This window comes from Dama dama, chromosome 12 (assembly GCF_033118175.1).
Source record: "Dama dama isolate Ldn47 chromosome 12, ASM3311817v1, whole genome shotgun sequence".
Taxonomy (NCBI): Eukaryota; Metazoa; Chordata; class Mammalia; order Artiodactyla; family Cervidae; genus Dama; species Dama dama.
Genome location: NC_083692.1, coordinates 49,213,095 through 49,240,671, shown reverse-complemented (window position 1 = coordinate 49,240,671; position 27,577 = coordinate 49,213,095). Strand labels below are relative to the sequence as shown.

Here is a 27,577-nt window from a genome sequence, read left to right as displayed (position 1 = left end):
CTATCCTGGCTCTTCTTAATCCCATGCTTTTTTGAATCAATTTTTGAATAATCTTGTCAATATTTATAAAGAGCCTGCTGGGAGTCTGAATGGGATTGCATTAAATCTATAGACCACTGGAACTAAAATCTAAATGATATTGTCTTCCAATTCATAAACACGGTATACTTATTTATTTAGATCTTTGATTTCTATCAGCAATATTTTATAGTTTTTATTGCTGAAGCCTTATAATCTATTAAATTTATCCCTCAGTATTTTATACTTTTTGATGTGACTATAAATAATATTGTTTTTTCAACTGAAGTATACTTGATTTACAGTGTTATGCCAATCTCCGCTGTGTAACACAGTGACTCAGTTACACACATATACATTCTTTTTCAAATATTCTCTTCCTTTATAGCTTATCACAGGACATTGAATATAGTTCCCTGAGCTATACCTTAGGACCCTGCTGTTTATCTATTCTAAATGTAACAGTTTGCATCTACCAACCCTGTATTTCCAGTCCATCTCTTTCTCCCTGTCTCCTCCCCTTGGCAATCACACTATCCTCTTGTGAGCCTCTTCCTGTTTCACAGATAGGTTGATTTGTGTCATCTTTTAGATTCTCCATATAAGTTATACCATATGGTATTTGTCTTTCTGACTTACTTCACTTAGTATGATAATCTTTAGGTGCATCCATGTTGCTGCAAATGGCATTATTTCATTCTTTTTAATGGTTGAGTAGTATTTCATAAATATGAGGCACTTGCTGCTCTGAATATGGGGGTGCATGTATCTTTCTGAATTATAGCTTGGTCCAAGTATATGCTCACAAGTGGGATTGCCGGATCATATGGTAATTCTATTTTTAGTTTTCTGAGGGACCTCCATACTGTTTTCTGTAGTTGCTATATGGACTTACATTCCTACCAACATTTCCCTTTCCTCCACATCTACTCCAGCAAGTTATTTGTAGACTTTTTAATGATGCTCATTCTGACCAGTGTAAGGTGGTACTTCACTGAAGCTCTCATTTGCATTCCTCTAATAATTAGTGACACTGAACATATTTTCATGTGCCTAGTGGGCATCTGTAAGTCTCTGGAGAATAGTGCATTATGGTCTTCTGCCTATTTTTCATTTGGGGTGTTTTTTTTTCTGTCATTGAGTTGTAAGAGCTGTTTGTATATTTTGGAGATTAAGCCCTTGTGTGTCAGATCATTTGCAAATATTTTTCTCCCAGTCCACAGGTTGTCTTTACATTTTTTCTTATAGCTTCCTTTGATGTGCAAAAGCTTGTAAGTTTGATTAGGTCCCATTTTAAACAATACTGCTTTGATAGTTTCATTTTCTAATTGTTCACTGTTAGTATATAGAAATCTAATTGTTTTTTAGATTGGCTATGTAACCTGTGACCTAGCTAAAAGTACGTATCAGTTTTAGAACTGATGAGCATGATGATTCCTTATGACTTCTTATGTACACAGACATATCATCTGCCAATTCAGCTGAATTTATTCCTTTCTAATTTTTATCCCTTTTCTTATTACACTGACTAGAATACAAAATCCAGGTAGTAAGAATAGAAATTCTTACCTTGTTCCTAACAGGAAGAAAACATTTAGTCTTTCACCTTTAAGCCTGCTGTTATACTTAAAAGCTAGAGATCTTTCATGCAAGTCTTTTTATCAAACTGAGGAAGCATCTATCTGTGCTCAGTTTCCTGAGAGGTTTTATTATGAATATTTGATTTAGTTGAATACTTTTTCTAAATCTCAAAATATTTTTCTCCTTAATTCTGTTAATGTGCTGAACTACAATGACTGATTTTCAGTGTTGATTTTCAACAATTAATCTACTCTTTCACCACTGGTACATATACCATACGCATTCTGAATACCAGGGTGTTGTTCATCTTATAAAATGAGGTGCAAAGTGTTCCCTTGTCATCTATTTTCTAAAACAGTTTATGTATGATTGGTATTAATTTCCCCCCTAAGCATTTGAAAGAATTCACCAATGAAACTATATGACTCTCAAACTTTTTCTGTAAAAAAATTGAGATGAATTCACTTGCATTAATAGATATAGAGCTATTTAAACTCTTGCTTCATCTTGTCCCCTTTCAGTAAGTAATTTTTAAGAAATTTGCTTATTTCACCTAAGTTTCAAATTCATTAACTTATTCCCAACACTTCCTTATTATTCTTTTAATGTATATATGACCCACAGTGATAATCTCTCTGCCACTTCAGATACTGGTAATTGGCTGTTTTGTCCCCACCTCCCCGTCCCCCTTTAATTAGTCTAGCTAGGAGTTATTTGTTTCATGGATCTTACAGATAACCGCATTTGGCTTCGTTAGCTCTTTCTGTTATTTGTGTAACAGTACACCGATTAGTGCTCTCCTTTGTACTGCTCTCCCCTCTTTTTCTGACTGCAAAGGGCAGAGCCTCATGTCACGCACCGTAATCTTGAATACAAGTATTCAGAGCCATACATTTTCTTCAAGGCACTGCTTTAACTGCATTAACAAATTTTGTTATCTTGTTTCATTATAATTTAGTTAGGAATACTTTCTACATTCCCTTCTGATTTCTTTTCAAAATCATGGGTTTTTTAGACATGCCCATGTCTAAATGAAACAACCCATTTACTTCCAAATATTTGGCATTTTTCTAGGTATCTTACTGACTTTTAATTTAATTCTTATGTGGTCATAAAAAATACTTTGTATGATTTTAAACTTTTTCAATTTACTGATATTGATTTAAAGATTAGCATATGGTTCAATCCTGTCAAGTGTAACATCTATCCTTGAAAGGAATTTATATTCGTCAGTTGTTGGGAACAGAATTTTATAAGTATCAAAATTTTATAAGTATCAATTAGGTCAAAGTAGTTTTCAGTGGTTCATTTACTTCTATGTCTTTACTAAGTTTCTGTCTAGTTATTCTGTCAATTGCTGAGACAGAGGTATCCAAATCTTCAACTATGATTATGAATCTCTCTTTAATTATACCAATTTTTGTTTCCTTCATTTTGAAGCTCTGCTATTAGATGTATACACAGTTTATCATTGTTTCTTTATGTATTGACTCATTATTTTATCATAATCAAATGTGGTATACAATGAAATTGACTGTAATGGAAAAAGAAAATGGTAAAGAAGCAAATGGTATGGGTAAATTTCTAAGTAACTGTTAACTGAGTTTTGAAAGTTAATTGCTATTTTTTCAAGGGTAAATATCTTAACTCTGATGAAAATTAAATCTCTTAGGGAAAAAATACAAGACACTGTCTCTTCTAGGCTGAGCCCTTTGAATAAATACTTGTTTAAGAGGAATCAATGACAAATAGTCATAATCATAAAAGGAATCTTTCATTTCATGGGGGCAGTTATTAAAATATTATACCAATGGAGTTCTTCTTGACACTTAACTTTTATAATTAATTTTTATTGGAATATAGTTGGATTTACAATCTTGGGCTAGTTTCAGGTATACAGCAAACTGAATCAGTTATACATTTATCTGCTCTTTTTTACATTCTTTTCCCATATAGGTCATTATATAGTATTCAGTAAAGTTTCCTATGCTATACAGTAGGTCCTTATTAGTTACCTATATATAGTAGTGTGTATATCTCAATCCCAATCTTCCAATTTATTGCCCCCATACCTACTGTTATTAAAGATGTTGGCTTCTATGCTCTGTGTTAAATAAAAAAAAAAAAAAATTCAATTGCAGAATGATCTATCAATGTTTCCAGTAATACTGCAACACCAGTTTCCTTTTAATGGCTCATCAGTTATGCAATTGCCATGAAGGTAATATGAGCAGACTCATTTAGCAACATATTATTACATCATCTTTACATGAAGTAAGGCCCATCAGGCACTATTAAATTAGCCTGAATTTTGTGGTATGTCAGCAGCATTTTAAGTACATTAATAGCAAAATAAATGTTCCTTGGGGATTTTGTTGAGGAAAAATGGTTTTAAAGTGGTGTTTAGATATAACTTTGTAGCCACTATTCATATTTTCCTCCATTATCATTGTGTGGCTAAGATTATTATGTTGCTTGTGAATAGGTAAGACAAAATGGCAGCCAGTTGTTTTCATGTATTTTTTTTTCTTTGACTCATTATAGTAAGTACTGTTTGAAATACAGGGGTTTTTCTGAATGGAAGTGATATCCTTTTTTAAACTCTTGAATTTTCTGAATTTACTACTTAGGTCTCAAATCAGCTGGTACGTATGATCCACGGTAATTTCTCCCAGCAACTGTAGCATAGTCAGAGCTAAGTAACAGTAATAAATAGCAAAGCCATTGTTCCATTCACAGTTAAGGAAACCTTCTACTTAAAGACCTCCAGTCTTCACTGACGTTATTTACTCTTATTGCAGTATTATCCTCTCTACTCTGTGCTCAATTTTGGGCTTTTATTGGGGGTTCAAGCATTGCTTCTGTACATTCTTCAAAAACAAATCTTTTCCTGATTCGAATATCTATAAAACTTCCTGATACAGCAATATCATTATTTTATATTTTATATATTCCCATAACCTTGTTCTCTTTTCCATGGGCCAGCCCGATCTCTCCAACATAGGATAATTATTAAACAATGATCTTGTAGTTCCTTTTTTATTTTCATTTTTTTGTAGTTCCTTTTTTATTACTCCATATATGCTTACCTTTGGGGTATACAGAGGAACTGGGATTCTCAAAGCATAATCCCCAGTTCATGGGAATTAAAATCAACTGAGGCATGTATTAAAAACACAAGTTCTCAGGCCCCTCCTTGACAAAACAAATTAAATGAGAGGGAAGTAAGGAATTCTACAGTATCAAGCATGAGTTTAGAAGGTTTCAGTTAAGTTCAGTTCAGTCGCTTAGTCGTGTCCAACTCTTTCTGACCCCATGAATCACAGCACACTAGGCCTCCCTGTCCATTCACCAACTCCTGGAGTCTACCCAAACTCATGACCATTGAGTCGGTGATGCCATCCAGCCATCTCATCCTCTGTTGTCCCCTTCTCCTCCTGCCCCCAATCATTCCCAGCATCAGGGTCTTTTCCAATGAGTCAACTCTTCGCATGAGGTTGCCAAAGTATTGGAGTTTCAGCTTCAACATCAGTCCTTCCAATGAACACCCAGGACTAATCTCCTTAAGGATGGACTGGTTGGATCTCCTTGCAGTCCAAGGGACTCTTAAGAGTCTTCTCCAACACCACAGTTCAAAAGCATCAATTTTTCGGCACTCAGCCTTCCTCACAGTCCAACTCTCACATCCATACATGACCACTGGAAAAACCACAGCTTTGACTAGACGGACCTTTGTTGACAAACTAATGTCTCTGCTTTTAAATATGCTATCCAGGTTGGTTGTAACTTTCCTTCCAAGGAGTAAGCGTCTTTTAATTTCATGGCTGCAATCACCATCTGCAGTGATTTTGGAGTCCCCCAATATAAAGTCTGACACTGTTTCCACTGTTTCCCCATCTATTTGCCATGAAGTGATGGGACCAGATGCCATGATCTTAGTTTTCTGAATGTTGAGCTTTAAGCCAACTTTTTCACTCTGCTCCTTCACTTTCATCAAGAGGTTTTTCAGTTCCTCTTCACTTTCGGCCATAAGGGTGGTGTCATCTGCCTATCTGAGGTTACTGATATTTTTCCTGGCAATCTTGATTCCAGCCTGTGCTTCTTCTAGCCCAGCATTTCTCATGATGTACTCTGCATATAAGTTAAATAAGCAGGGTGACAATATACAGCCTTGACGTACTCCTTTTCCTATTTGGAACCAGTCTGTTGTTCCATGTCCAGTTCTAACTGTTGCTTTCTGACCTGCATACAGGTTTCTCGAGAGACAGGTCAGATGGTCTGGTATTCCCATCTCTTGAAGAATTTTCCACAGTTTATTGTGATCCACACAGTCAAAGGCTTTGGAATAGTCCATAAAGCAGAAACAGATGTTTTTCTGGAACTCTCTTGCTTTTTTGATGATCCAGCGGATGTTGGCAATTTGATCTCTGGTCCCGCTGCCTTTTCTAAATCCAGCTTGAACATCTGGAAGTTCACGGTTCACGTATTGCTGAAGCCTGGCTTGGAGAATTTTGAGCATTACTTTACTAATATGTGAGATGAGTGCAATTGTGCCGTAGTTCAAGCATTCTTTGGCATTGTCTTTCGTTGGGATTGGAATGAAAACTGACCTTTTCCAGTCCTGTGGCCACTGCTGAATTTTCCAAATTTGCTGGCATTGAGTGTAGCACTTTCATAGCATGATCTTTCAGGATTTGAAATAGCTCAACTGGAATTCCATCACCTCCACTAGCTTTGTTCATAGTGATGCTTTCTAAGGCCCGCTTGACTTCACATTCCAGGATGTCTGGCTCTAGCTGAGTGATCACACCATAGTGACAAGGTTGTGAAGATCTTTTTTGTACAGTTCTGTGTATTCTTGCCACCTCTTCTTAATATCTTCTCCTTCTGTTAGGTCCATACCATTTCTGTCCTTTATCGAGCCCATTTTTACATGAAATGTTCCCTTAGTATCTCTGATTTTCTTGAAGAGATCTCTAGTCTTTCCCATTCTGTTGTTTTCCTCTATTTCTTTGCATTGATCGCTGAGGAAGGCTTTTTTTTTTAATCTCTCCTTGCTATTCTTTGGAACTCTGCATTCAAATGGGTATATCTTTCCTTTTCTCCTTTGCTTTTTGCTTCTCTTCTTTTCACAGCTATTTGTAAGTTCTCCTCAGACAGCCACTTTGCTTTTTTGCATTTCTTTTCCATGGGGATGGTCTTAATCCCTGTCTCCTGTACAGCAGTTTAGCCTTCCGAGACTTATATACGTGGGGGAAAAAATTGCTAATTCTGTTTTCCAAATGAAGAAGTCAATGCAGAGATTCGATTTGAGGTTAAATGACTTGTCTTAGAACCACAGGTCAGTAATCACAGAGATGAGATTTGAAGCTAGGTATTCTGAATGGCACAACTATGGGATAGTTACTAGTTATCAGGAAGATCTCCTGGAGAAGGGAATGGCAAACCACTCCAGTATTCTTGCCTGGAGAATTACAAGGACAGAGGAGCCTGGAGGGCTACAAACCATGGGTCTCCAATAGTTGGACACAACTGAACGACTTGACACTTTCACTTTACTTTTCATTGTCACTGTGACAGTTAAGTGCCCATGTCTAAAGTTAAGGTGGGTCTTATGAAAGGCATGCAGACAGCAGAAAACACTTAAATGTATTCTGCCTTTCCTTTGTATGCTTTTTGGCTTGATTGTGATGGGAATCTGCAAGCAAACTATGTATTTAGGATTCTCAGTATAAAGATGTGGGGAAAAAAGCAGAGGAAATGGCCATTAGTAGAAATGCAACATACTAAGAAATATGAAGAGTTGAAAGAACATTTCCAAGTCAAAGAGACTGGAGGAAACTAAAAATGGTTTCACTGCACATTTGCAAGGAGCTCTTTCCAAGAAACTCCCCTCATCAGGAAACCCTTTGTGTCGTGTCACTTTAGCAAAGCTATATTACAACTACCCTTAAACCAGGTACCTGTCATGCTCTGCTGATCTCTGGCCCAAGCAGTTTTCAAATCTTTTGATCATATAATACCTTGCCTCACCTGCTGTTTCCTTCCATAGATCAATGATGACAAAATGAAGAATAAGTAGCAGATGACCATCAGACCTCCTCCCTAGCTTCCCCTGTAGTAATCTCATGGACAAGCTGTATGCACAAACTTGTGAACAGGATGACATCTAAGGGACTTCCCTGGCAGTAGAGTGGTTAAGACTCCATGCTCCCATCGCAGGGGGCAGGTGTTCAACTCCTGGCCAGGGAATTAATATCTCACATGATGTCCTGTGACCAAAGAAAAAAGACTGCCTCTAAAGAAAGATCACAAGAAGAAGCCAATAAGACTACATGCAGTGGGGAATGGCAATGTCTCTGACTCTTCATCTCAATGATTACCTGAAATTAATTCCCCCCTTTCTCCCCCTTTATAAACCGTCATGGTTGAGCAGCATCTTCAGAATTGGTTTTGGCAGGGGTATTCAAGTCTGCCTTCTCCCCAGATTGTCAACTTTCTGATCAAAAGCAACTTTCCTTTCTACCAACACCTGCTCCTCAGGTATTGATTTGCAAGTAGCAAACAGCCGGACCTGAGTTGAGTAACAGATTATGATGAAATTACTTCCAACATTAGTAAGTTTAACATAAGATAGTCAAGCGTCACAGAGCAATTTCATGTTCTTCTTGAAGTTTACCAGCAACACTGTTCTTTTTATGAGGAAATAAACAGACATCATTTTCAGAAATCAGCATTTTGGAAGATGGTAGGAAGGTAACTGGTACTTTGCCTCCAGTTAAAATGGAGGTGAGTTATGAAATTCTTTTGACGACAGAGAAATAGTTTGGTGAACCACAGAATGGAAACCATTTCAAACAGAGGAGCAGAAAGAAAATGTCTAATTACTAAAACCCCACTACATTTAGTCACAAATTAAATGCACAAAAAGGGTGAAATAAACTGGATAAATTTCCACCTCCTCTGTTAATGTCTTTATTTACATGTTAAGAAATTATTGCACTGATTTTGTATTTATTAACTTACTTGACAGCCTGGTAATCCAGTATCTCTGCTGTACAGGGAAAATGAGCCTCTCTCTGATGTTTTTCCTGTAAAACAAAGAAAGTAACTTTATATAAAAATCTTTATTGACTGACACACAATCAATTAAACTTCTAGACCATTTATGAGAACAAATGATAAACAAGAAAATAAAATCCAATAAACAAAACCTGAATAGCTTACTGCCATTTCAGTCATGTGACAAAACGAAAAAAAATTCAAAAGAATGGATATCTATATAGCCAACAGTATGATTCATATACATACAAGTAAGCATAACGTTTTCCCATACCTGCTTCAGATTCAACATCTTCCCCTTCTCTCTCCAAAATTAAAACAGTATCGATATAGCTCACATCTTACCCCAGACTCAAAGGTAACCACTACCATAAAATTGGTATATGATTCCTATGTATATTTTGAATCTATTAGCATATATTTATGTACTCCAACAAAATACACATAACTATCTGTGTTTAATACATTTAAACAGATGGGATTACATGTTATATAACCTGAGATATACATTAAAGATATGTAGTTCACTCATTTTTGCTGCTATAAAATGAACCAATATACAAATAAAAAGCACAGTTGATCTATTTTCCTACTGAAAAACAGAAAAATAGTTTCTACTTTTTCTGTTGTTATCATGAAGAGTGCTTAAACAAATATCCTTGTATATATTGTTTACACACAGAAGAGTTTCTCAGGATAGACACAAAGAAGTGGAACTGCTGGATTAAAGGATGAACACTTTCAACTATGCATCACCTTTCTCTGCAGTTTTCATTCTGATGTATACCTTTCCCAGAAAAAAATAAGAATTCCTGTTGGGATTATATTTGCAGTTCCAAAGCTGATGGCCAAGTGTCAGGAATGGTATAGGCCAGCTCTAGAGGGAGAGCAGATGTCCCAAAGTGCTGACAACTGACACCAGTGCTAATCTGCTTTTCAATACACAGGAGCTTAGTAGGTTTAGTAAAGTGAATTTTCAATAGCATATAGTTTTAAACTAAATGATCTCTCACAAATAGACACATTACTTAAAAAGATTTCTGCAAGGATCACAATTTGATGTTAATATCAAAGATGGGAATGCAAATAAACAATCATAATGGAAGAGCTAATTCTTTTTCTCTGTTTCAAAGTAAAAAAAAAAAAAAATTAAATCTGACAAGTTACCTAAAATATTTAAAGTTACTGAGGCTATATGAACTTCACCATAACTGTACACTACACAATGAGATATTGGCTTGTGATTATATAAAACTATGCTGCTGCTGCTGCTAAGTCGCTTCAGTTGTGTCTGACTCTGTGCGACCCCATAGCCGGCAGCCCACCAGGTTCCCCTGTCCCTGGGATTCTCCAGGCAAGAACACGAGTGGGTTGCCATTTCCTTCTCCAATGCACGAAAGTGGAAAGTGAAAGTGAAGTCGCTCAGTCCTGTCTGACTTTTAGCAACCCCATGGACTGCAGCCCACCAGGCTCCTCTGTCCATGGGATTTTCCATGTGAGAGTAATAGAGTGGGCTGCCATTGCCTTCTCCATATAAAACTACAGTTTATTAATTAAAAAAAACTCCACACGTAGATGACATGCTCAAAATTGTTTACTGATGTGGTACACGATTAAAAAAAAAAACTTCAGAGATGTATGTATTAATATTTGATCATTTTCACTGATGTATGCATGCTACTGAGATACTCAACTGGCCAACTGATACAGAAACCTTACAACTCTGAACTTGGCATCTACTGAACCTTTAGATACACAAAACAATTCTTGTAATAACAAAGCAAATTATTAGAAAATACTGTAATAATTAAGGATATAATTTCTGAGCCCATTAGAATATGTCTTAAGAAGCACTTACTGTTTACTACTGATGAAGTACCTATTACAGGTAAAGCAATGCCAACATATAAAAATTACGTGATTTATGAAAACAGGTTAAATACTGTGATTTGCCTCATTCTCACCACCAAGTAATATGTTCTATTACTTTTAATTTTAATTGGCAAAATATACATATGAAATAAAAACGAAAACATTTGTAACTCTTTAAATATATCCTTTACAAGTAAGACTGCTTATACAAGTCAAAATAATATCTTGCAGTTTTGGATTCTACATTTCAACTCTTGTAACCTGCTTCACAAAATTCTTAAAGGATTATATATTTTCAAGTCTGACACACACCCTTCCCTGTTGAACAAAGATGATGTCATATACCTAGCAGGACAGAACTGGGAGACAATAACATTTTAAACCAATACCATAAAGTTTAAAAAAAAAAGACTGTTTCAATGACTTGTCATTCATAACAATATACTATCAACTTATTATTAGTTGAAATATTCACTAAGTCCTTTTTACCTTGCAAATTCTTCCTTAAACATTATTTCAAACAAACAGTAAAGACTTAAAACTAAACAACTGTTATACTTTCACTCAACTGTACTAGTAACGACTTTTTTTTTTTAATTGTTGAGGTGGACAAGGAAACAGAATGAGAGATATTAGGTCTTTTTTAAAATAAAGTACAGATTTCAAATGCAATCTTAATATCTGTGTGGAAGCTACCCAATAGATAAAGACGGTTTAAAAAAAAGTCAAGTTTTAAAATTTACTTCCTGTACCTATTTAAATTTCTAAACTTCTTTCACAGAGGATGTTCAAGCCAGAGAGAATGAAAGTCATTTAATATTAGCCCATAACATTTCAAAGTAAAGTTTCCTCTGAAATGGAAAGTTGAGAGCTTGTGTTTAAAATGACACTTATCCTATTCAAATGAGATTAAAAATGTAAATACATTTTTAGTTAACTTTTAACTTGTTAGAACTATTTACCTCTTAGGGACTTTAGAAATCTGGGTACTCCTGAAATATAATAACACATATCATGTCTGAGACTTAAAAGACAATAATCTTTAATTCTTACAAAATTACTTTTCACAAGAACAGTCTTCAACAAGTAAGGTGAATCCTATGTCTTTTTATTTTATTTTAGATGTCTGATACAGAACAAAAACTTCTGACTACAATTTAAGAACTACTAGTAACAACATATATCTCATTTCCTTTGAAACACCTATTAAAAATATTACAAAAATTTTACTGAGATATTCTAGTAGAGGGGTTTTTTTTGCATGTGGGTATGTATGAACCACAGGCCTCTTTGGCAGAACTACTCTTCATTTAAAAAAAAATAACGCCACTCTTCTCACTGGTTTTATTATTTTTTTTCTTACACAGAGTCTGTTTATTATTATTTTTGTTTATTTTTAAAATTTATTTATTTTAATTATAGGCTAATTACTTTACAATATTGCAGTGGTTTTGCCATACATTGCCATGAATCAGCCATGGTGTACATGTGTTCCCCATCCTGAACCTAGAACTACTCTTCAGAATAATGTTTTTAAAAGTACAAAGCAAGATATGTACTATTATAATCTAATAAGTTATTAAAATATTAAACAAATATGCTGCATAGTAATGCCTCATTACTAACACATTAAGTGCAAGATCTAGAAGTAGGCCTATTAACAATGGTAATTTTAAATCACAAATGACAATTTAAGATATCTTTAACAACTATATTATGCTATGAGAATATCTGTCCTATTGGTGACAAAAACCATAAATACTATCAGGTCTGTTTTGCTACCCTCATTCAAGGAAATTCCTCATCAGCGGAAATGCTAAATTTCACTTGGAGACTGGGAAAATAACAATTTTTTTCCTGTCCAAGTTCATTGATTTTGCTTCCATTTTGAGAGTCTATGGACTCACTTTAAGAACCCCAACACTAGTGGAAGAGAAACATATTATTTAAAGATATATTTATATATATATTTGTATATTGAGCCCAACATGTATTTCATAAATATTTTGTGTGCAAAAGCTTTTTATTTAGACTTGCATGGCATATTATACATTAATCAACCCAGTATTTTCTGACCCCAAACAGAAATGTTCAAGACATGACAGAAGATTTTGAATAATTTGGACAGGATTTATAACTATTGTTCAAGAAAAAGCAAATTACTGATTCAAGAAATTATTTTACCCAGGTGTTTGTGAAAGATATATAAACTATTAGAAACAGTCATTACTGTAACAAATTTTCTTGGATTAAAAAAAATAAAATTCTAAGTCATCTTGTTCCCTAGGAATAACATACGTGTTTTAACAGCAAGTTGAAACTCTCCACTGCTTGTCTAAACTCCAGAAACACAAACTAATGTTAATATTAGTCTATAAAGAACTCTTCAGAAGATCGTTTCACCTACATTCTTTTGGCACAGGACATAATCAGCAGTCAAGCTGAGGCTGGGATCCGACAGGCAAGTTTACCTTCCCATTCCTCCCCAACCCAAGCACAAATATGCAGGAGTTGACTAGATAGAAGAATCTGAGTTTGATAACTTCCATCAAACATTTATGGGTTAATCACTCTGAGAGATGGTGGCATTATAAGATGAAGAGCCAAACCTGCGCCCTTAATAGGTGTCAATAAGCAGAAAAGCTTATAGCCTATCTGGATGAAAAACAAGTTTCACAATTAAGGTCAGGTGTCTTGAGGTCCAGATCCAAACACACTGTGGGTGGTTCTTGAGGAATGGACAGAGAATTGTCTGGGGCTGACACAATCCATAAGGCTTACTGAACAAGGAAGGATAGTCATATTCAAACCTGAATGAAGTAAGAGACACCGTCTGGTAATACTCAGGACTTCCCTGACAGCTCAGTAGGTAAAGAGTCCACCTGCAATGCAGGAGACCCCGGTTTGATTCCTGGGTTGGGAAGATCTGCTGGAGAAGGGATAGGCTACCCACTCCAGTACTGGGCTTCCATTGTGGCTCAGCTGGTAAAGAATCTGCCTGCAATGCGGGAGCTAACTGGAGAAGGGCATGGCAACCCAGTCCATTATTCTTGCCAGGAAAATCTCAGGAACAGAGGAGCCCCGAGGGCTACAGCCCACAGGGTCACAAAGAGTCGGACACGGCTGAAGTCATTCAGCATGCATAGTCACACTAGAAGTAGAGATGAAACCACCCACCCATCTTACAGAAGGATCTTCTGAGCACAGAAGGGTCTTCTGAGCAGGTGGCCCAATATGGCCTTTTAGGCAAGTGACTTTCAAACAAAAGGGGTGTCGGGAATAAGCTGTATTTTGCCCTACATAAAGCTTAAGTGTTGTCAGATCGGTTTTCGTTTAGACCTAGCTCACGCTATCCGTGGGCTGTGAGAACAGTCAGTCTCAAGGACAGAAGCAGTACGCGCTGACTGAGACAAGTCGGTCAAACACCTGAGTGAACTAAGGGCTGAGGTGAGCACCTTTTCTTTACTGAAGGGCCAAAGAATGAAAATCCATCCAGTCTTGGGGAGTTTCTAGTGTGCTGAGATTCACTTTCATGCACTGGAGAAGGAAATGGCAACCCACTCCAGTGTTCTTGCCTGGAGAATCCCAGGGACGGGGGAGCCTGGTGGGCTGCCGTCTATGGGGTCGCACGGAGTTGGACACGACTGAAGCGACTTAGCAGCAGCAGCAGCAGTGTGCTGAGAACCAAATATAAACAGAGGACCCCATCTTTCATTGTACAGACAGATAGTCACTGATTTTTTCAAAAGCAATTAAATGCTGTTTCCCCCTGATCAGCAAAAGATTAAAAAAAAAAAAAGGAGTAGAAAGGTACAGACTGAAAACACAAACAGCAAAGAGAAAAGGAAATGTAAGAAGACACAACAGAAGAGAAACAAGGAAATGTGCCTTCCTCTACACCTCTACTGGAATTTAGTTACGTCGTAACTGCAGTCCAGAATACACTGGCTTTTTTTAACAGTCATACTATCTTGTTGGGCACAAAGTAGACTTAAAAAAAGAAAGCTGAAACACTGTTAAACCAAGTCTTCCTATTCTGTACTTATACAGCTGATTTTTCTAGATGTAAATGCAGGATTTCATTTCCTAAAAAAAGTATTTTAAATTTCATCTTTGATTCATCACATTACCTGAACCTATCTAAATTTATGCTAAGTACTTGGAAGCCCCAGAAAAGAGAGGTAGGAAGAACAAGACCAGAAATTTCTAACGCTTACTCCACTTCAAAAATTGAAGGCATGTCCCCTCCCAGAGGAGTGGAGGAAAGAGTTGAAATGACAGGAATCCTCTTGGCAGGTCATTTATGTTGGTGGAATGCGCCACACCCAATTGTGGGAACCCTGGTTTAAAAGGGTTCAGATCTTCAGCAGGGTAAAAGTAAACACCAATTTTGGAAACTCCTTGAAGTGCAGGTGAATTAAAGGACCCCCTATGTCATTTCTCAGTAATTGTGAATACTAAATAAGACCACATGATCTTTCCCAGGATCAGAGATTCATTTTTTCAGTGAGACTTCAGAGGTTACCTACTCCAACTCCTGCCCAAAGCAGTACTTTTTTGAACATAGTGTCATGAAAAAAAGATCCATGATGATTGCTTTCTATTTTGTATCACTCACAGTTTAAGAATAACACTAAAAAGCCAAAGTGGGGGCTGTTGAGGAATAACACTCAGAAAACAGAATTTCCAATAGTGAAATAAAAACTGTGCAGAAAATAATATGACATTCCAGCTTTTCTTATTTGTAAAGAGATGCGTGGAACAATTAGCTCTTTTGTTGCAAATTTGTTTATTAATGCAGAAGACCTAAAAATAGACATTTTTAGCAGTCAAGTTACTACTGGTGAATCACAATGAGTTCATGTTTATTAGACATTCAGGTGTTTTACTGTAAAATGATCATTCACAATTTTGCTCACTTTTTTTCCTACTGGATTGTTTGTCTTGCTGATTTGTATACATATTTCAAACAAGACATTTTACTGTATCTATATATTTTATGTAGCTTGCCTATTTACTCTCGTAATGGTGTGTTTTGACAAACAGAAATTCTTCATTTTAACACAGTCCAATCTGTCCATCTTTCCCTATATGATTAACATTCTTTGGTGTGTGCACTATTTAAGAATCTCTGCTATTCCAAGGTTAGGAATCTGTTTCTCTATGCTTTCTTTTAAAAGCTTAATCTTTCACACACTTAAATCTGACTTTGGTTTTTGTGTATGCTGGTAAAAGGTCAAGGAACAAGTTTTTTCTGTTGGGATATCTAATAGACTTCAGAACTGTTCTACTGAAAAGATGATCCACATCTTTATACTCCACACCCATCATTGTGGCTGCTGTGTGGAGAATAAACTGCTGCTGCTAAGTCACGTCAGTCGTGTCCGACTCTGTGCGACCCCATAGACGGCAGCCCACCAGGCTCCCCCGTTCCTGGGATTCCCCAGGCAAGAACACTGGAGTGGGTTGCCATTTCCTTCTCCAATGCATGAAAGTGAAAAGTGAAAGTGAAGTCGCTCAGTCGTGTCCGACTCTTAGCGACCCCATGGACAGCAGCCTACCAGGCTCCTCTATCCATGGGATTTTCCAGGCAAGAGTCCTGGAGTGGGTTGCCATTGCCTTCTCCAGGAGACTAAACTATGAGGGAACAAGTGTTAAAACAGGAAGACCACTTAGAAGACTACTGAAATAAGCCAGATGAAAGCTAGGGATGGATTTAATTGTTCTGACCCACTGAGGGAGGTACTATTAAATCCCCATTTCACTAATGAGGAAAAATAATTTGCCCAAAGTCAAAGAATTGAAAGATCTACAATGCAGGGTTGTCTTGACACCAAATTCTTAACATTCTTTTATACTGCCCTACTTTCCAGTGGAGGTTTAGGACACAATTCTTACATTCTGATCATATATGCAGACACTTGGCAGGTCCCAAATATATTATTTTTTTCTCTTTTGAGCCCTCCAAGCAGCTTCTACCAATCAACTGATTTAGCACTGGATGTGAAATGTATTCCTAATGAAAAGAGGGACCAACAACAAATCATCCCCCAAATGATTGGCAGCAAAGCCCAACTACTCCCAAGGCTGGCTCTGGATACGATAGCAATGTAGTTATGCTGGTTTAACTCAATTGTTTTTAGTTTTCACAAAGGGCACATGATGATGTTACTCTTGCTTCAAGTGCCTTTTAGAAAAATATTTATTATTTTCACGTCCTTCTGGGCCTCAGTTTCCTAATCTGTAAGAATAAACAAGTTGGACAATATTAGAGGTTGCATAAAAGCATCCTGCAAGATTGTTTTGTGTGGCCAATGAAGGGATTTGTTTGTGTGTATATGTTTTAAACAATTAAAAATCAATTGCTATGCCAGCCAAGAGAACACACCTTGTGGAACACTCCTGTTTTGGGGAATGTAACTAACTCCCTGAAGTCAGGTCCTTCCAGGAACTGCTCCACCTGCTGTGGTCTAGAATTCAGGGCTGCTTCTGCCCTGAGGCCCACTTGCTCCAACACATCTGACAGAGTATGGTGCGAAAAGCAAAGCACACTCCTTCCTGGGAGACAGGGCTTTACTCTTGACCAACGTGGGCTCATGAACTCTCCAGCTGCTTTGCTGAACCTTCTTTAGAGTACGCAGCAGTATAGGACTCTTCCACTTTCTCTTTTTCACTCCCAACATCTTGAGGTTGCTGTCGGAATTTGCTGACCAGCTATTACCTGCAAGGAGGCACTGTGGAAAGGTGCTTTCCTTACACTGCTGGTAGCACTGCTAGTTTTATTTTTCATCTTCCTAGATATTCTGTTAATACCAAGGAGTCACTGAAGGAAGCTGTGAGATATGACAGTAAATTTTCAGGATCTCTCAATCTACAGGTTTCTAGAAACCTGCCCCAGCTGTAAGTGCTCTTTTCCTACCAACGTGTGCTGTATTTGACTCTTTGCGACCCTATGGACTGTAGCTCGTCAGGCTCCTCTCTCTTCTGTCCATGGGATTCTCCAGGCAAGAATGCTGGAATGGGCAGCCATGCCCTCCTCCAGGGGATCTTTCTGACCCAGGAATTGAATCCACACCTCTTTATGTTTCTTGCATTGGCAGGCGGGTTTTGTACCATTAGCACCACATGGGAAACCCAATAATATTTTTATGAGGAAATGACCAGAGAAAGAGATATCATGGAAGATGTAGCTGGCTCAGTATTTATTTCTGTAGCAGTTTAGTGAGTACTTGAAAGCTTCCAAAAAAGTTTAGTAATTTCAATGAATAGACACTATTCAAGAAAGAACTGTTGACTTCACGGGTAACAGCACAAATTAGAACAAATAGTTTCCCTATTTGCCTGAAAGCCAATATTATTTCAAGTTCATTCAGGCCTAATGATTTACATTCAAATTCAAAAATCTATTAAATAAAAAACTCCATAACCATATCTTATTTTTTAAAAAAATCTTTATTTATTTGGCTGTGTCGAGTCTTAGTTGTGGCATGTGGGATCTAGTCCCCTGACTAGGGATTGAACCCAGGCCCCCTGCATCGGGAGCTTGGAGTCTTAACCACTGGACTAACAGCAAAATCCCTATCACTCTATTTTCAACGAGCAGCATTAGACTATTCTTCTTAAAAGACAAAGGCTTAACCTAGAAAAAGAATTCCTGGATATGTCAAAAACTACCCAGATCAACACTGTTGTTCAGTCACCCAGTCGTGTCCAATTCTTTGTGACGCCATGGACTGCAGCATGCTAGGCCTCCCTGTCCCTCACTGTCTCCTGGAGTTTGCCCAAGTTCACGTTCACTGCACTGGTGATTCCGTCCAGCCATCTCATCCTCTGACGCCCTCTTCTCCTTCTGTCCTCAATCTTTCCCAGCATCAGGGACTTTTCCAGTGAGTCATCTATTCACATCAGATGACCAAAAACAGTCCTTTTACTGAATGTTCAGGGTTGATTTCTCTTAGGATTGACTGGTTTGATCTCCTTGCTGTCCAAGGAACTCTCATGAGTCTTCTCTAGGACCACAGTTCAAAGGCATCAATTCTTGGGTGTTCTGCCTTCTTTACAGTCCTGTTCTCACAACCATATATGACCACTGGAAAAACCATAGCTTTGACTATATGGACCTTTCTGGCAGCAGAGTAATGTCTCTGCTTTTCAACACACTGTCTAGGTTTGTCATCGCTTTCCCGCCAAGAAGCAATCGTCTTCTGATTTCATGGCTGCAGTCACCTCCCACAGTGATTTTTGAGCCCAAGAAGAGGAAATCTGTCACTACTTCCACCTTTCCCCCTTCTATTTGCCATGCAGTAATGGGGCCAGATGCCATGATCTTAGTTTTTTTTAATATTTAGTCTTAACTGACTCTTTCACTTTCCTCCTTCACCCTCATCAAGAGGTCATGGTTCTATGAGGAGAATACCCTCCTCCCCCTTGGGTATCTTTGAAAACTCATTAATTACCTAACTCATTTACATATAGAGACGCTTTTCCTCTCTTCTTGTGGACAAAGAGTACCAAAACTGTCATTCAATCTGAATCATACTAACCACCTGGAGAAACATAAAATACTGTCCTAAGAATGGGAAGATCTGTAATGCCTTTGGGTATATCTAAGCAGAGACTCAGGAACTCTGACCACTGGGTTCACATCTTGGCTGTTTCTCTCTCACTTGGTGAATGGGGCAAGTTACAAGTCACTGAACATCAATGGCCCCACCTCACTCTTTCAGTAAAACCAACCAAGAAACATGTACTTCACACAGTCCTGTACAATTTAATTAATGCTTATAAAGTAGTTGGAAATTCTTATCTGAAAGAACCTAGCACAATGCTAAATATTACAATCACAGCCTTCATTTTGGAAGCAACCTCTTTAAACTTACCTGAAGAAAAAAGAGCCTTAAAAGGAACTCAAACTAACAGATTTTTTTTAAAAGGGAAGGAAAGAGAGAGGGGGTTTTTAACATAAATGCTTGCCTATTTTCTTCACAACAATTTGTTTAAGTATTATTGGCTAACATTTGTGCCAAGCACGCTGCTGGCTACATTGAAGATATTTAAATATCTAGTGCCAACAAGCACAGCTGCTGGACTCTCTATGCCCTCCTCTTGTTCACTCTGTGCCAAATTACTCACACAGCAATGAATGATGAGGCAGCAGCATAGGAAAATGCCAAGTGTGAGTGAGATTAGTGATAAACCAAAGGATCCCTACAGAGGTCAGTGATTAGCAAGTTCCCAGTTGTAATCACTTTTCTAACCCAGTCTTTATCTCATCATTTTATTCCACCTTAACTCTGCATCAACTTCTAGTGACAGGCATCAAACTATAAGCATCTTCCCAATTAATCCTGCAGAATTGCTACTGTACCAATAAAGGATCTCATTATCCTTGATAAGAACACACTGTCAGACCTGGGCAATTTGAATAGGCTTCAGAAATGACTTCTTGCGACTAAACCCGAGAGAAAGTAGTCTGAGACACAAACATTCACCAGTCCAGCTGTTCTTCCCATGCTCTCCATCCCTCCTCCTAAAATCAGATTCATAAACTAAACAAATGGCAAGGATGAGAAGGTTTCTTACACAAAACAGTTTGCTTTTCAGTCACTGGAAAGCTGGAAGAGAAAATATTAACAACCTTTCTAACTTGTATCTGAAAATGTATTCATATCTGTATTGCACTGTTGCTTTCCCTTAGATTCAGATTTTAAGTGTGCTTCCTCATTTCTCCAACCTCATGAAGTTTGAAACTTAAGATATAAAGATACTTCATTTTTGTAATAATCCAACAGATTATAGAAACAGGAATTATCTCTTCACCTTTGGCTGCATTTCAGGAGGAAACATGGTAAATATGTATTCTCTAAAAACAATCAAGTAACCATAGTATCCTAATGCCGTTTCTTAATGCCATTTCTTAAATGAAGAAGGATTCAAAATAATTCAATTGATGCTTTGCAACTTTCCAGCCAATTCTACTGAGCTAATCCTTCAATACACCTCAATCTTGTCTACTCCTCTTACTCCAAAAATAAAGGAAAAAAGAGAATCAGGTAAAAAATCACATCACCAAAAAACTGGGCTGGGGGAAGAGAGAATACAGCATGTTATCAAATTATTTTGGTAATCACATATGTAAACTTCTTGCATATAGAATGATAAACAAAACATTAAGCTCATTATTGTTAATTCCTGTGATCTTCTCACATGTTTCTGTATTCTGGCTGTCTAATTTAGACCATGACCTTAACCAGGCAAGGTCAGTGTCTGAGTCTGTTTTTTATGGCACCTAGGGACCAGAAGGCAGATGCCACTTGTTCAGGGAACACTGGTCTGGAATTCAAGACTTGTTTTGTTTGCATGCCAGGAACAGCTTCTACTCCAAGGCTCTATCTATGGCAAACAGCCATGTGGAGGCAGAGAGACAGTTTAAGAGAACCATCCTCTAAAATAGCAGATAATGAATGAATGTTAATTAGCTAGTTTCCCTTGACAGCAAGAAATGGAATAAAAAAAGGAACTAGTCAATGGAACTGCTACCATGTAACAACTATCTAGTAAAAAACAGGGTAGTGAAATGAAACTAGCACAGAAATGAGAGCCAGGAGGGTCCTATCTTTGTGTGAACTAGCAGTGTGACATGCATGAATCATTAAATCTCCCCAGGAATCAGTTTCTTTACCTAAAGAAAGGAGTGAGGTGGGACAAGTTTGGACTGGATGATCTCTATTTCAATAGCCTATGAAACTGACATCCTCATCTACTTTGCTATCAATCAGGCACCCTCTACTGACAGAATGTAAATTTGGGTACTGTTGGCACTAAAAGGAAGACAAGCTGCTAAAAAAATTTAGGGACTTATGTAATAATGATGACATGCAGTTATAAAAATGAAGTATATAGGCAGTTCATCATACCTCTGTTTAGTACACTTTGATGTATTTAAACTGTGAAGTTGGTATTTGACTGTAGGAAACTGAAGTTAATATACTCAGGATTATTAAGACTTCATCCTACTCAGATTAAGAAAAACTAAATGGTAATAAAATTTCTCATTAGGGCTGAACATTCTCCACCTATACACTGCAGGAAGGTAAACACCACAGAAAATGTACAGATATGGAGCAACTGAAAGGAGACTACTTTCTTGAAACAGAGAAAGCCTCAGATAAAGCCTTAAATCCCTTTTACGGTCTGCTAAGATTTAAATAAGGTTCTTGCTACATTTGGGTAACTATGAGGGCAGAGTATGAGACATTTCAGTTTTCAATGAGTGGCCTCTTGTACTGCAATTTACAACCATCCTACCTTTGTCAAAAGTTTGAAAACAGGTAAAGGCTTGCCTCATATTCTCAACAGGATATAATCCAGAGTTCATTTGTGAGTCAAACAACTCAAAATAAGTTTTTTTCAAACACTCTGGCTCATTATAAATGGCTATACAAATCAATTTAAATTACCCACAGTATGTAAAACATTTGTTGAAGGGAGAAACGAAGAAATTAAAGAATAAATGAAGTAAGGAAAATAAGTGGGGCTTCCCTGGTAGCTCAGTTGGTAAAGAATCTGCCTACAGTGCAGGAGACTGACTGCAATGTAGAAGAACTGGGTTTGAACCCTGTGTCAGAAAGGTCCCCTGAAGAAGGAAATAGGAACCCACTCCAGTATTCTTGCCTGTGAAATCTCATGGATGGAGGAGCCTGATGAGCTACAGCCCATAGGGCTGCAAAGAGTTGAACATGACTTAGCAACTAAACCACCAAAAGGAAAAAACGTAATAATGAAGAAGAGTAGGTATGGGAAAGTGGTGAAGAACAGAGACTCTGAATGCAGGATAACTAGGTTACTCCAACTCTTACTAACACTGTTACCTAAACTCTCTATCCCTTAGTTGACTCAATGCTTTAATGGGATAATAAAAATTTTATTGAGTTTTTGTGAGGATAAAATGTATTAACATACAATGTGCTTAGAATAGGAAAAACACAAGCGCTAATTCAGTATTAGCTACTATTTTAAAGAAAAATATATTGAATAAAAGACCCACAATATTTAGGATATTTATATATCCTAATAGCCTATCCTAAATATCAGTGCTTGAGGAAAAAGTCTTAAACAGAGGTGATAAAGAAGGCAGATTCCTGGGAAATAATTTAAATGGAACTAGTAGAAACTTTCAACGGTTTTCAAAATTCTTTATGCCTTTCATTTCATTCAAAGTCATTAAAAGCTAATGGCTTCACTCTTTCCTTAGCATTAACGAATGGGTAATTCTCTAGCACAATTTGCAGACTGGGTCACAATCAAGTTTCTGTTCAACAACTGAATAAAGAGAACGATCTAGCAAAAACAGCATGCAAGACATGAAAAAGGTGATAAAGAGTTTGAAGAGATATGAAAGCATACGAGGACAACCTAAAGTGGATTTTAACAGAATTGTAGATTCTGTAACATAGAGGATACATGGTAGATGTAGTCCTTTACCTGATTATTCCTTTTTTCTCAGGAGTTGGGGAAAATGGTTATGGGAGATTACCTTGGTTCTAAGACACTGGTTGAACAGAGCTTGGTTGCTGTCTGACGCTCATGCAAGACAGAGAAGCAGACCATCTTTATTAGGTAAAAAGGAAGAATCAGCATTGTTGCACTGTAAGGAGGTTTACACAGTGTGTAAACAAATGTGATGTTTACTACAAACTGGATTTTAAAAAGGCAGAGGAACCAGAGATCAACTGACAACATTCGCTGCATCATAGAGAAAGCAAGGGAATTGCAAAAAAACATCTGCTTCCTTTGACTTCATTTAGTCAAAGGCTAAAGTCTTTGACTGTATGGATCACAACAAACTGGAAAAACCTTAAAGAGATGGGAATACCAGACCACCTTACCTGTCTTCTGAGAAACTTGTATGCAGATCTAGAAGCAACAGTTAGAAATGGACATGGAACAATAGATTGGTTCAAAATTGGGAAAAGAATACATCAAGGCTATATATTGTCACCCTGCTTATTTAATTTATATGCAGAGTACATCATGTAAAATGCTGGGCTGGATGAAATACAAGCCGAAATCACGATTTCTGGGAGAAAGTTCAACAACCTCAGATATGCAGATGATACCACTCTAATGGCAGAAAATGAAGAGGAACTAAAGAGCTTCTTGATGAGGGGAAAGAGGACAGTCAAAAAGCTGGCTTGAAACTCAACATTCAAAAAACTAAGATCACGGTGTCCCATCCCATCACTTCATGGCAAATAGATGGGGAAACAATGGGAACAGTGAGAGACTTTATTTTCTTGGGTTCCAAAATCACTGCAGCAGGCATAAAATGAAAAGATGTTTCCTCCTTAGAAGAAAGCTATGACAAACCTAGACAGCATATTAAAAAGCAGAGACATCACTTTGCTGACAAAGGACTGTCTAGGCAAAGCTATGGTTTTTCCAGTAGTTATGTACAGATGTGAGAGCTGGACCACAAAGAAGGCTGAAGGCCAAAGAACTGAAGCTTTTGAATTGTGGTGTTGGAGAGGATTCTTGAGAGTCTCCTGAATGGAAAGGAGAACCAATTAGTCAATCCTAAAGGCCATAAACCCTAAATATTCACTGGAAGGATTGATGTTGAAGCTGAAGCCACAATATTTTTGGTCACCTGATACAAAGAGATGACTCACTGGAAAAGACCCTGAAGCTGGGAAAGATTGAAGGCAGGAGGAGAAGGGATGAGACTGTTGGATAGCATCACCGACTCAATGGACAAGAGTTTGCGCAAAGTCCAGGAGACAATGAAAAACAGGCAGCCTGGCATGCTGCAGTCCATGGGGTGGCAAAGAGTCAGACACAATTTAGCGACTAAACAACAACTACTACTTAAAGATTTTCATGTAGGGAAGAACCTATTCTTTAAAATATGTGAAAAAATACTAGAAATTAGAGAATAAAAAAGTAAAAAACCTTTTTTCCAATCTTTTCTTTCTCTGTGTGCTTTGATTATCTACATTTAATGTGATTATTGACATGGCTGGATTTAAAACTACCATTTTTGTTACTGGATGTTTTCTGTTTGTCTCATCTGTTCCTTTTTTTTTCCAGCCTGCTTTTGTATCAAGTATTCTTTTTCATCTCTATTACTTTTTTTTAAGTGCTCGTTTTCAATTTACAATACATATCTTTTTAAACAAATATTTATTTTTACAATATATAACTGTAGCTAACAATCTACTTTCAAGTAATAATGTAATAGTGTAAGAACCTTGTGGCTTCTCAGGTGACTCACTGGTAAAGAATCTACCTGTCAATGTATGAGGTAAGGGTTCGAACCCTGGTATGGGAAGATTCACTGAAGGAGAACATGGCAACCCACTCCAGAATTCTTGCCTAGGAAATGCCATGGACAGAGGAGCCTGGTGGGCTGGTCCACAGGGTCGCAGAGTTGGATTCAGCTGAGTGACTGAACACGTACACACATACATAAGAACCTTATACAAGTATATTTCCAAAATCCTCCCTCCCATCTTTTGGGTAATTGTTGTTATACCTCTAGCTTTTATATATTTTATATATCCCACATACAATATTACTATTTTTACTTAGACATATAGTTATTTTATAGTGTGATTAAAAATGAGGGAACACATGCCTTTTGTATTTATTTTTACCATTTTTGGAGTCCTGATTTCTTTGTATATATAGGGGATAGCATACTATAAGCCATAAACCAAAGCTGACCTTCCAGTTTTTCTAAATAAAGTTTTACTGGAATACAGCCATCATCTACAGTGGTTGTGTTACAGAGGCAGAGTTGAATAGTTGTGACAGAGACTGTCTGACCTACAAAGCCTAAAATACATGGTATCTGGCCCTTGACAGAAAAAACTGGTGTAGATCTAAGTATCTGCCTGATGTCACATTCTCTATGCCTTAAGAACTTTGTTTAACAGTTATTGCAGCATAAGTCTGCTGGGAATTGATTCTCTCAGCTTTTCATGTATCTGTAAAAGACTTTACCTTGTCCTCACTGGAAAAAAAAAACAAAAATTCAGTGGATATATAATTCTGGGTTGACAGGATTTAACACTACAGCAATGTCTTAATCTTCATGCTTGCAATTTTTCTGATGACAAGTCAACTGTAGATTATTTTCATTGCTCTGTACATACATGGTTTTTCTGCTTCTGATTGCCTTCAAGATTTTCTCTTCATTACTGGTTTTCAGCAGTTGGAATATACTTCTAGAGGTATGTGTCTATGTTGTTTTTTCAAACCCTCTATGATTTTTTTTTCTCTCTCCATCTCCATCCAAGACTTTAGTCATAGACTGACAATGTCCCACAGATCTTTTATCACTTTTTTCTCTTTGTGTTTCAGTTTGGATTTATGTTAACCATACTCAAATGACATATTTCTTTTGCAACTGTGTTATCTATTGACAGTTTTGAAGGAATTCTTCATCTCTGATATCATGCTTTTTATTTCCAGCATTTCAATTTGACTGTTACTACCTCTATCTGCTAAAAATTTTCCATTACTTTGTACATGTTGTGCACCTTTTCCCATTGGATTCTTTAATATGTTAACCAGAGCTACTGTAAAGCCCTTGTCTGATAGTTCCAACAGCTGAGTCATCTTTAAGTCTTGTTCTGTTGATTATTTTACCTCTTGACAGTGTTTTTTTTTTCCTTCCTTTTCTTCTTAATTTTCATGTCTCATAATTTTGACTGAACACAGAATGTCATATGTAGAAGAGTAGAGACTGAGGTAAATAGCATTTAGGCTTGAAAATGTGTGTGCTTATTTCAGAGTAAGGCCTTTAGTGTGAGAAAAACTAGCCAATCTAATCAGAAGGTTAGCTGGGTGTGACAGCTGTTGCCACGGTTACCTTCAGTTAGTTGACCAGAAGTGTCAACTCCCTCCAGCGATGGGCTGCTTCTGTCTAGTACTTGGCATATGGCTGGGCTGCTGTAGGACGTTCCTCAGAGTTAGTTTTTCATTCTCAACTTTGAACAGATCCTATAAATGTGTGCTTCAGAGTGGAAGGATCTCTCCACGCTTCTGCCCCTTTTCCAGTAGTAGACTGCTGCTGTTTTTCTATCCTTCATCCTTTCCTGTCTATAAGATCAAAACTCTGCTTTATACCTAAAGTTAACCTTGGGTTGGAATTTTCATCCCTCCCTGATAGGCAGGAGACTTGTGCTTAGTTTAGTATAGGTTCTTAGGTCTAAGAAGAGATTTTTGTCTTCTCTTGACCACAATGTGTCTCAGCTTATGTCCTTTGGGCAAAAGGCTTTGCTGCCCCACCCAAAGCAGCTAAGTACCTAGGATCTAGGGAAGTTAGCATGCATTTCTTGCCTTGCCCATAATAATAGCTGATCAGCACCCATAAGCCTGGACCATCAATAGGAATCTTCAGTCTCTTGCACTAACCCCAATCTTTCTTGCGAGTACTCAGTGGAGGTTTGAGGGGGAAAAGTTTGAGAGTAAGTGTGAAGTCCCCTTTTGAACTGTTCTTCTGTTAGATGCCCTCAGTTATTTCAAATTCATATGGTGCCAGCCCTTGGCCTTCTGCTAACAACGGGGCTTCTGTTGAACTTTTGCAGATTCCTCTTTCCCGCTTGTATTGTGATACTTTATCCTCCTCTGCTTTGCCACGAGCAATACCAGTTCATGCGCACCATTTCTCCTTGAAACTCAGGTCATACGACTGCCATGTAATTTCAGCTCGCTGATGGACTCAAAAAAAGAGTTCTGTACTTTATTAGGTCTTTCCATTTTTTTCTCATCAGCAACAGGGAAAATGGGGGTTTCCCTGGTTGCTCAATGGCAAAGAATCCACCTGCAAATGCAGGAGAAACAGGTTCAATCCCTGATACAGGAAGATCCCACATGCCATGGAGCAACTAAGCTCATGCACCACAACTATTGAGCCTGTGCTCTAAAGCCCACATGCCGCAACTACTGCAACTGGCAGGCCCTAGAGCCCATGCTCCTCAACAGGAGAAGCCGCCACAACGAGAAGCCTGTGAGCTGCAACCAGAGAGTAGCTCCCGCT

General features: G+C 37.6%; 1 protein-coding gene across 7 annotated transcripts in view; it reads right to left on the bottom strand.

The window, feature by feature from the left end:
- Nucleotides 1-27,577, bottom strand: part of TCF12 (transcription factor 12) — a 390,963-nt gene that overhangs the window by 109,489 nt on the left and 253,897 nt on the right. For all 7 annotated transcript variants that reach the window (XM_061157234.1, XM_061157240.1, XM_061157232.1 and 4 more), the window contains one exon: nucleotides 8,626-8,690. In XM_061157234.1, coding sequence (XP_061013217.1) covers nucleotides 8,626-8,690 — 65 coding nt within the window. The remainder of the gene's footprint in view (nucleotides 1-8,625; nucleotides 8,691-27,577) is intronic.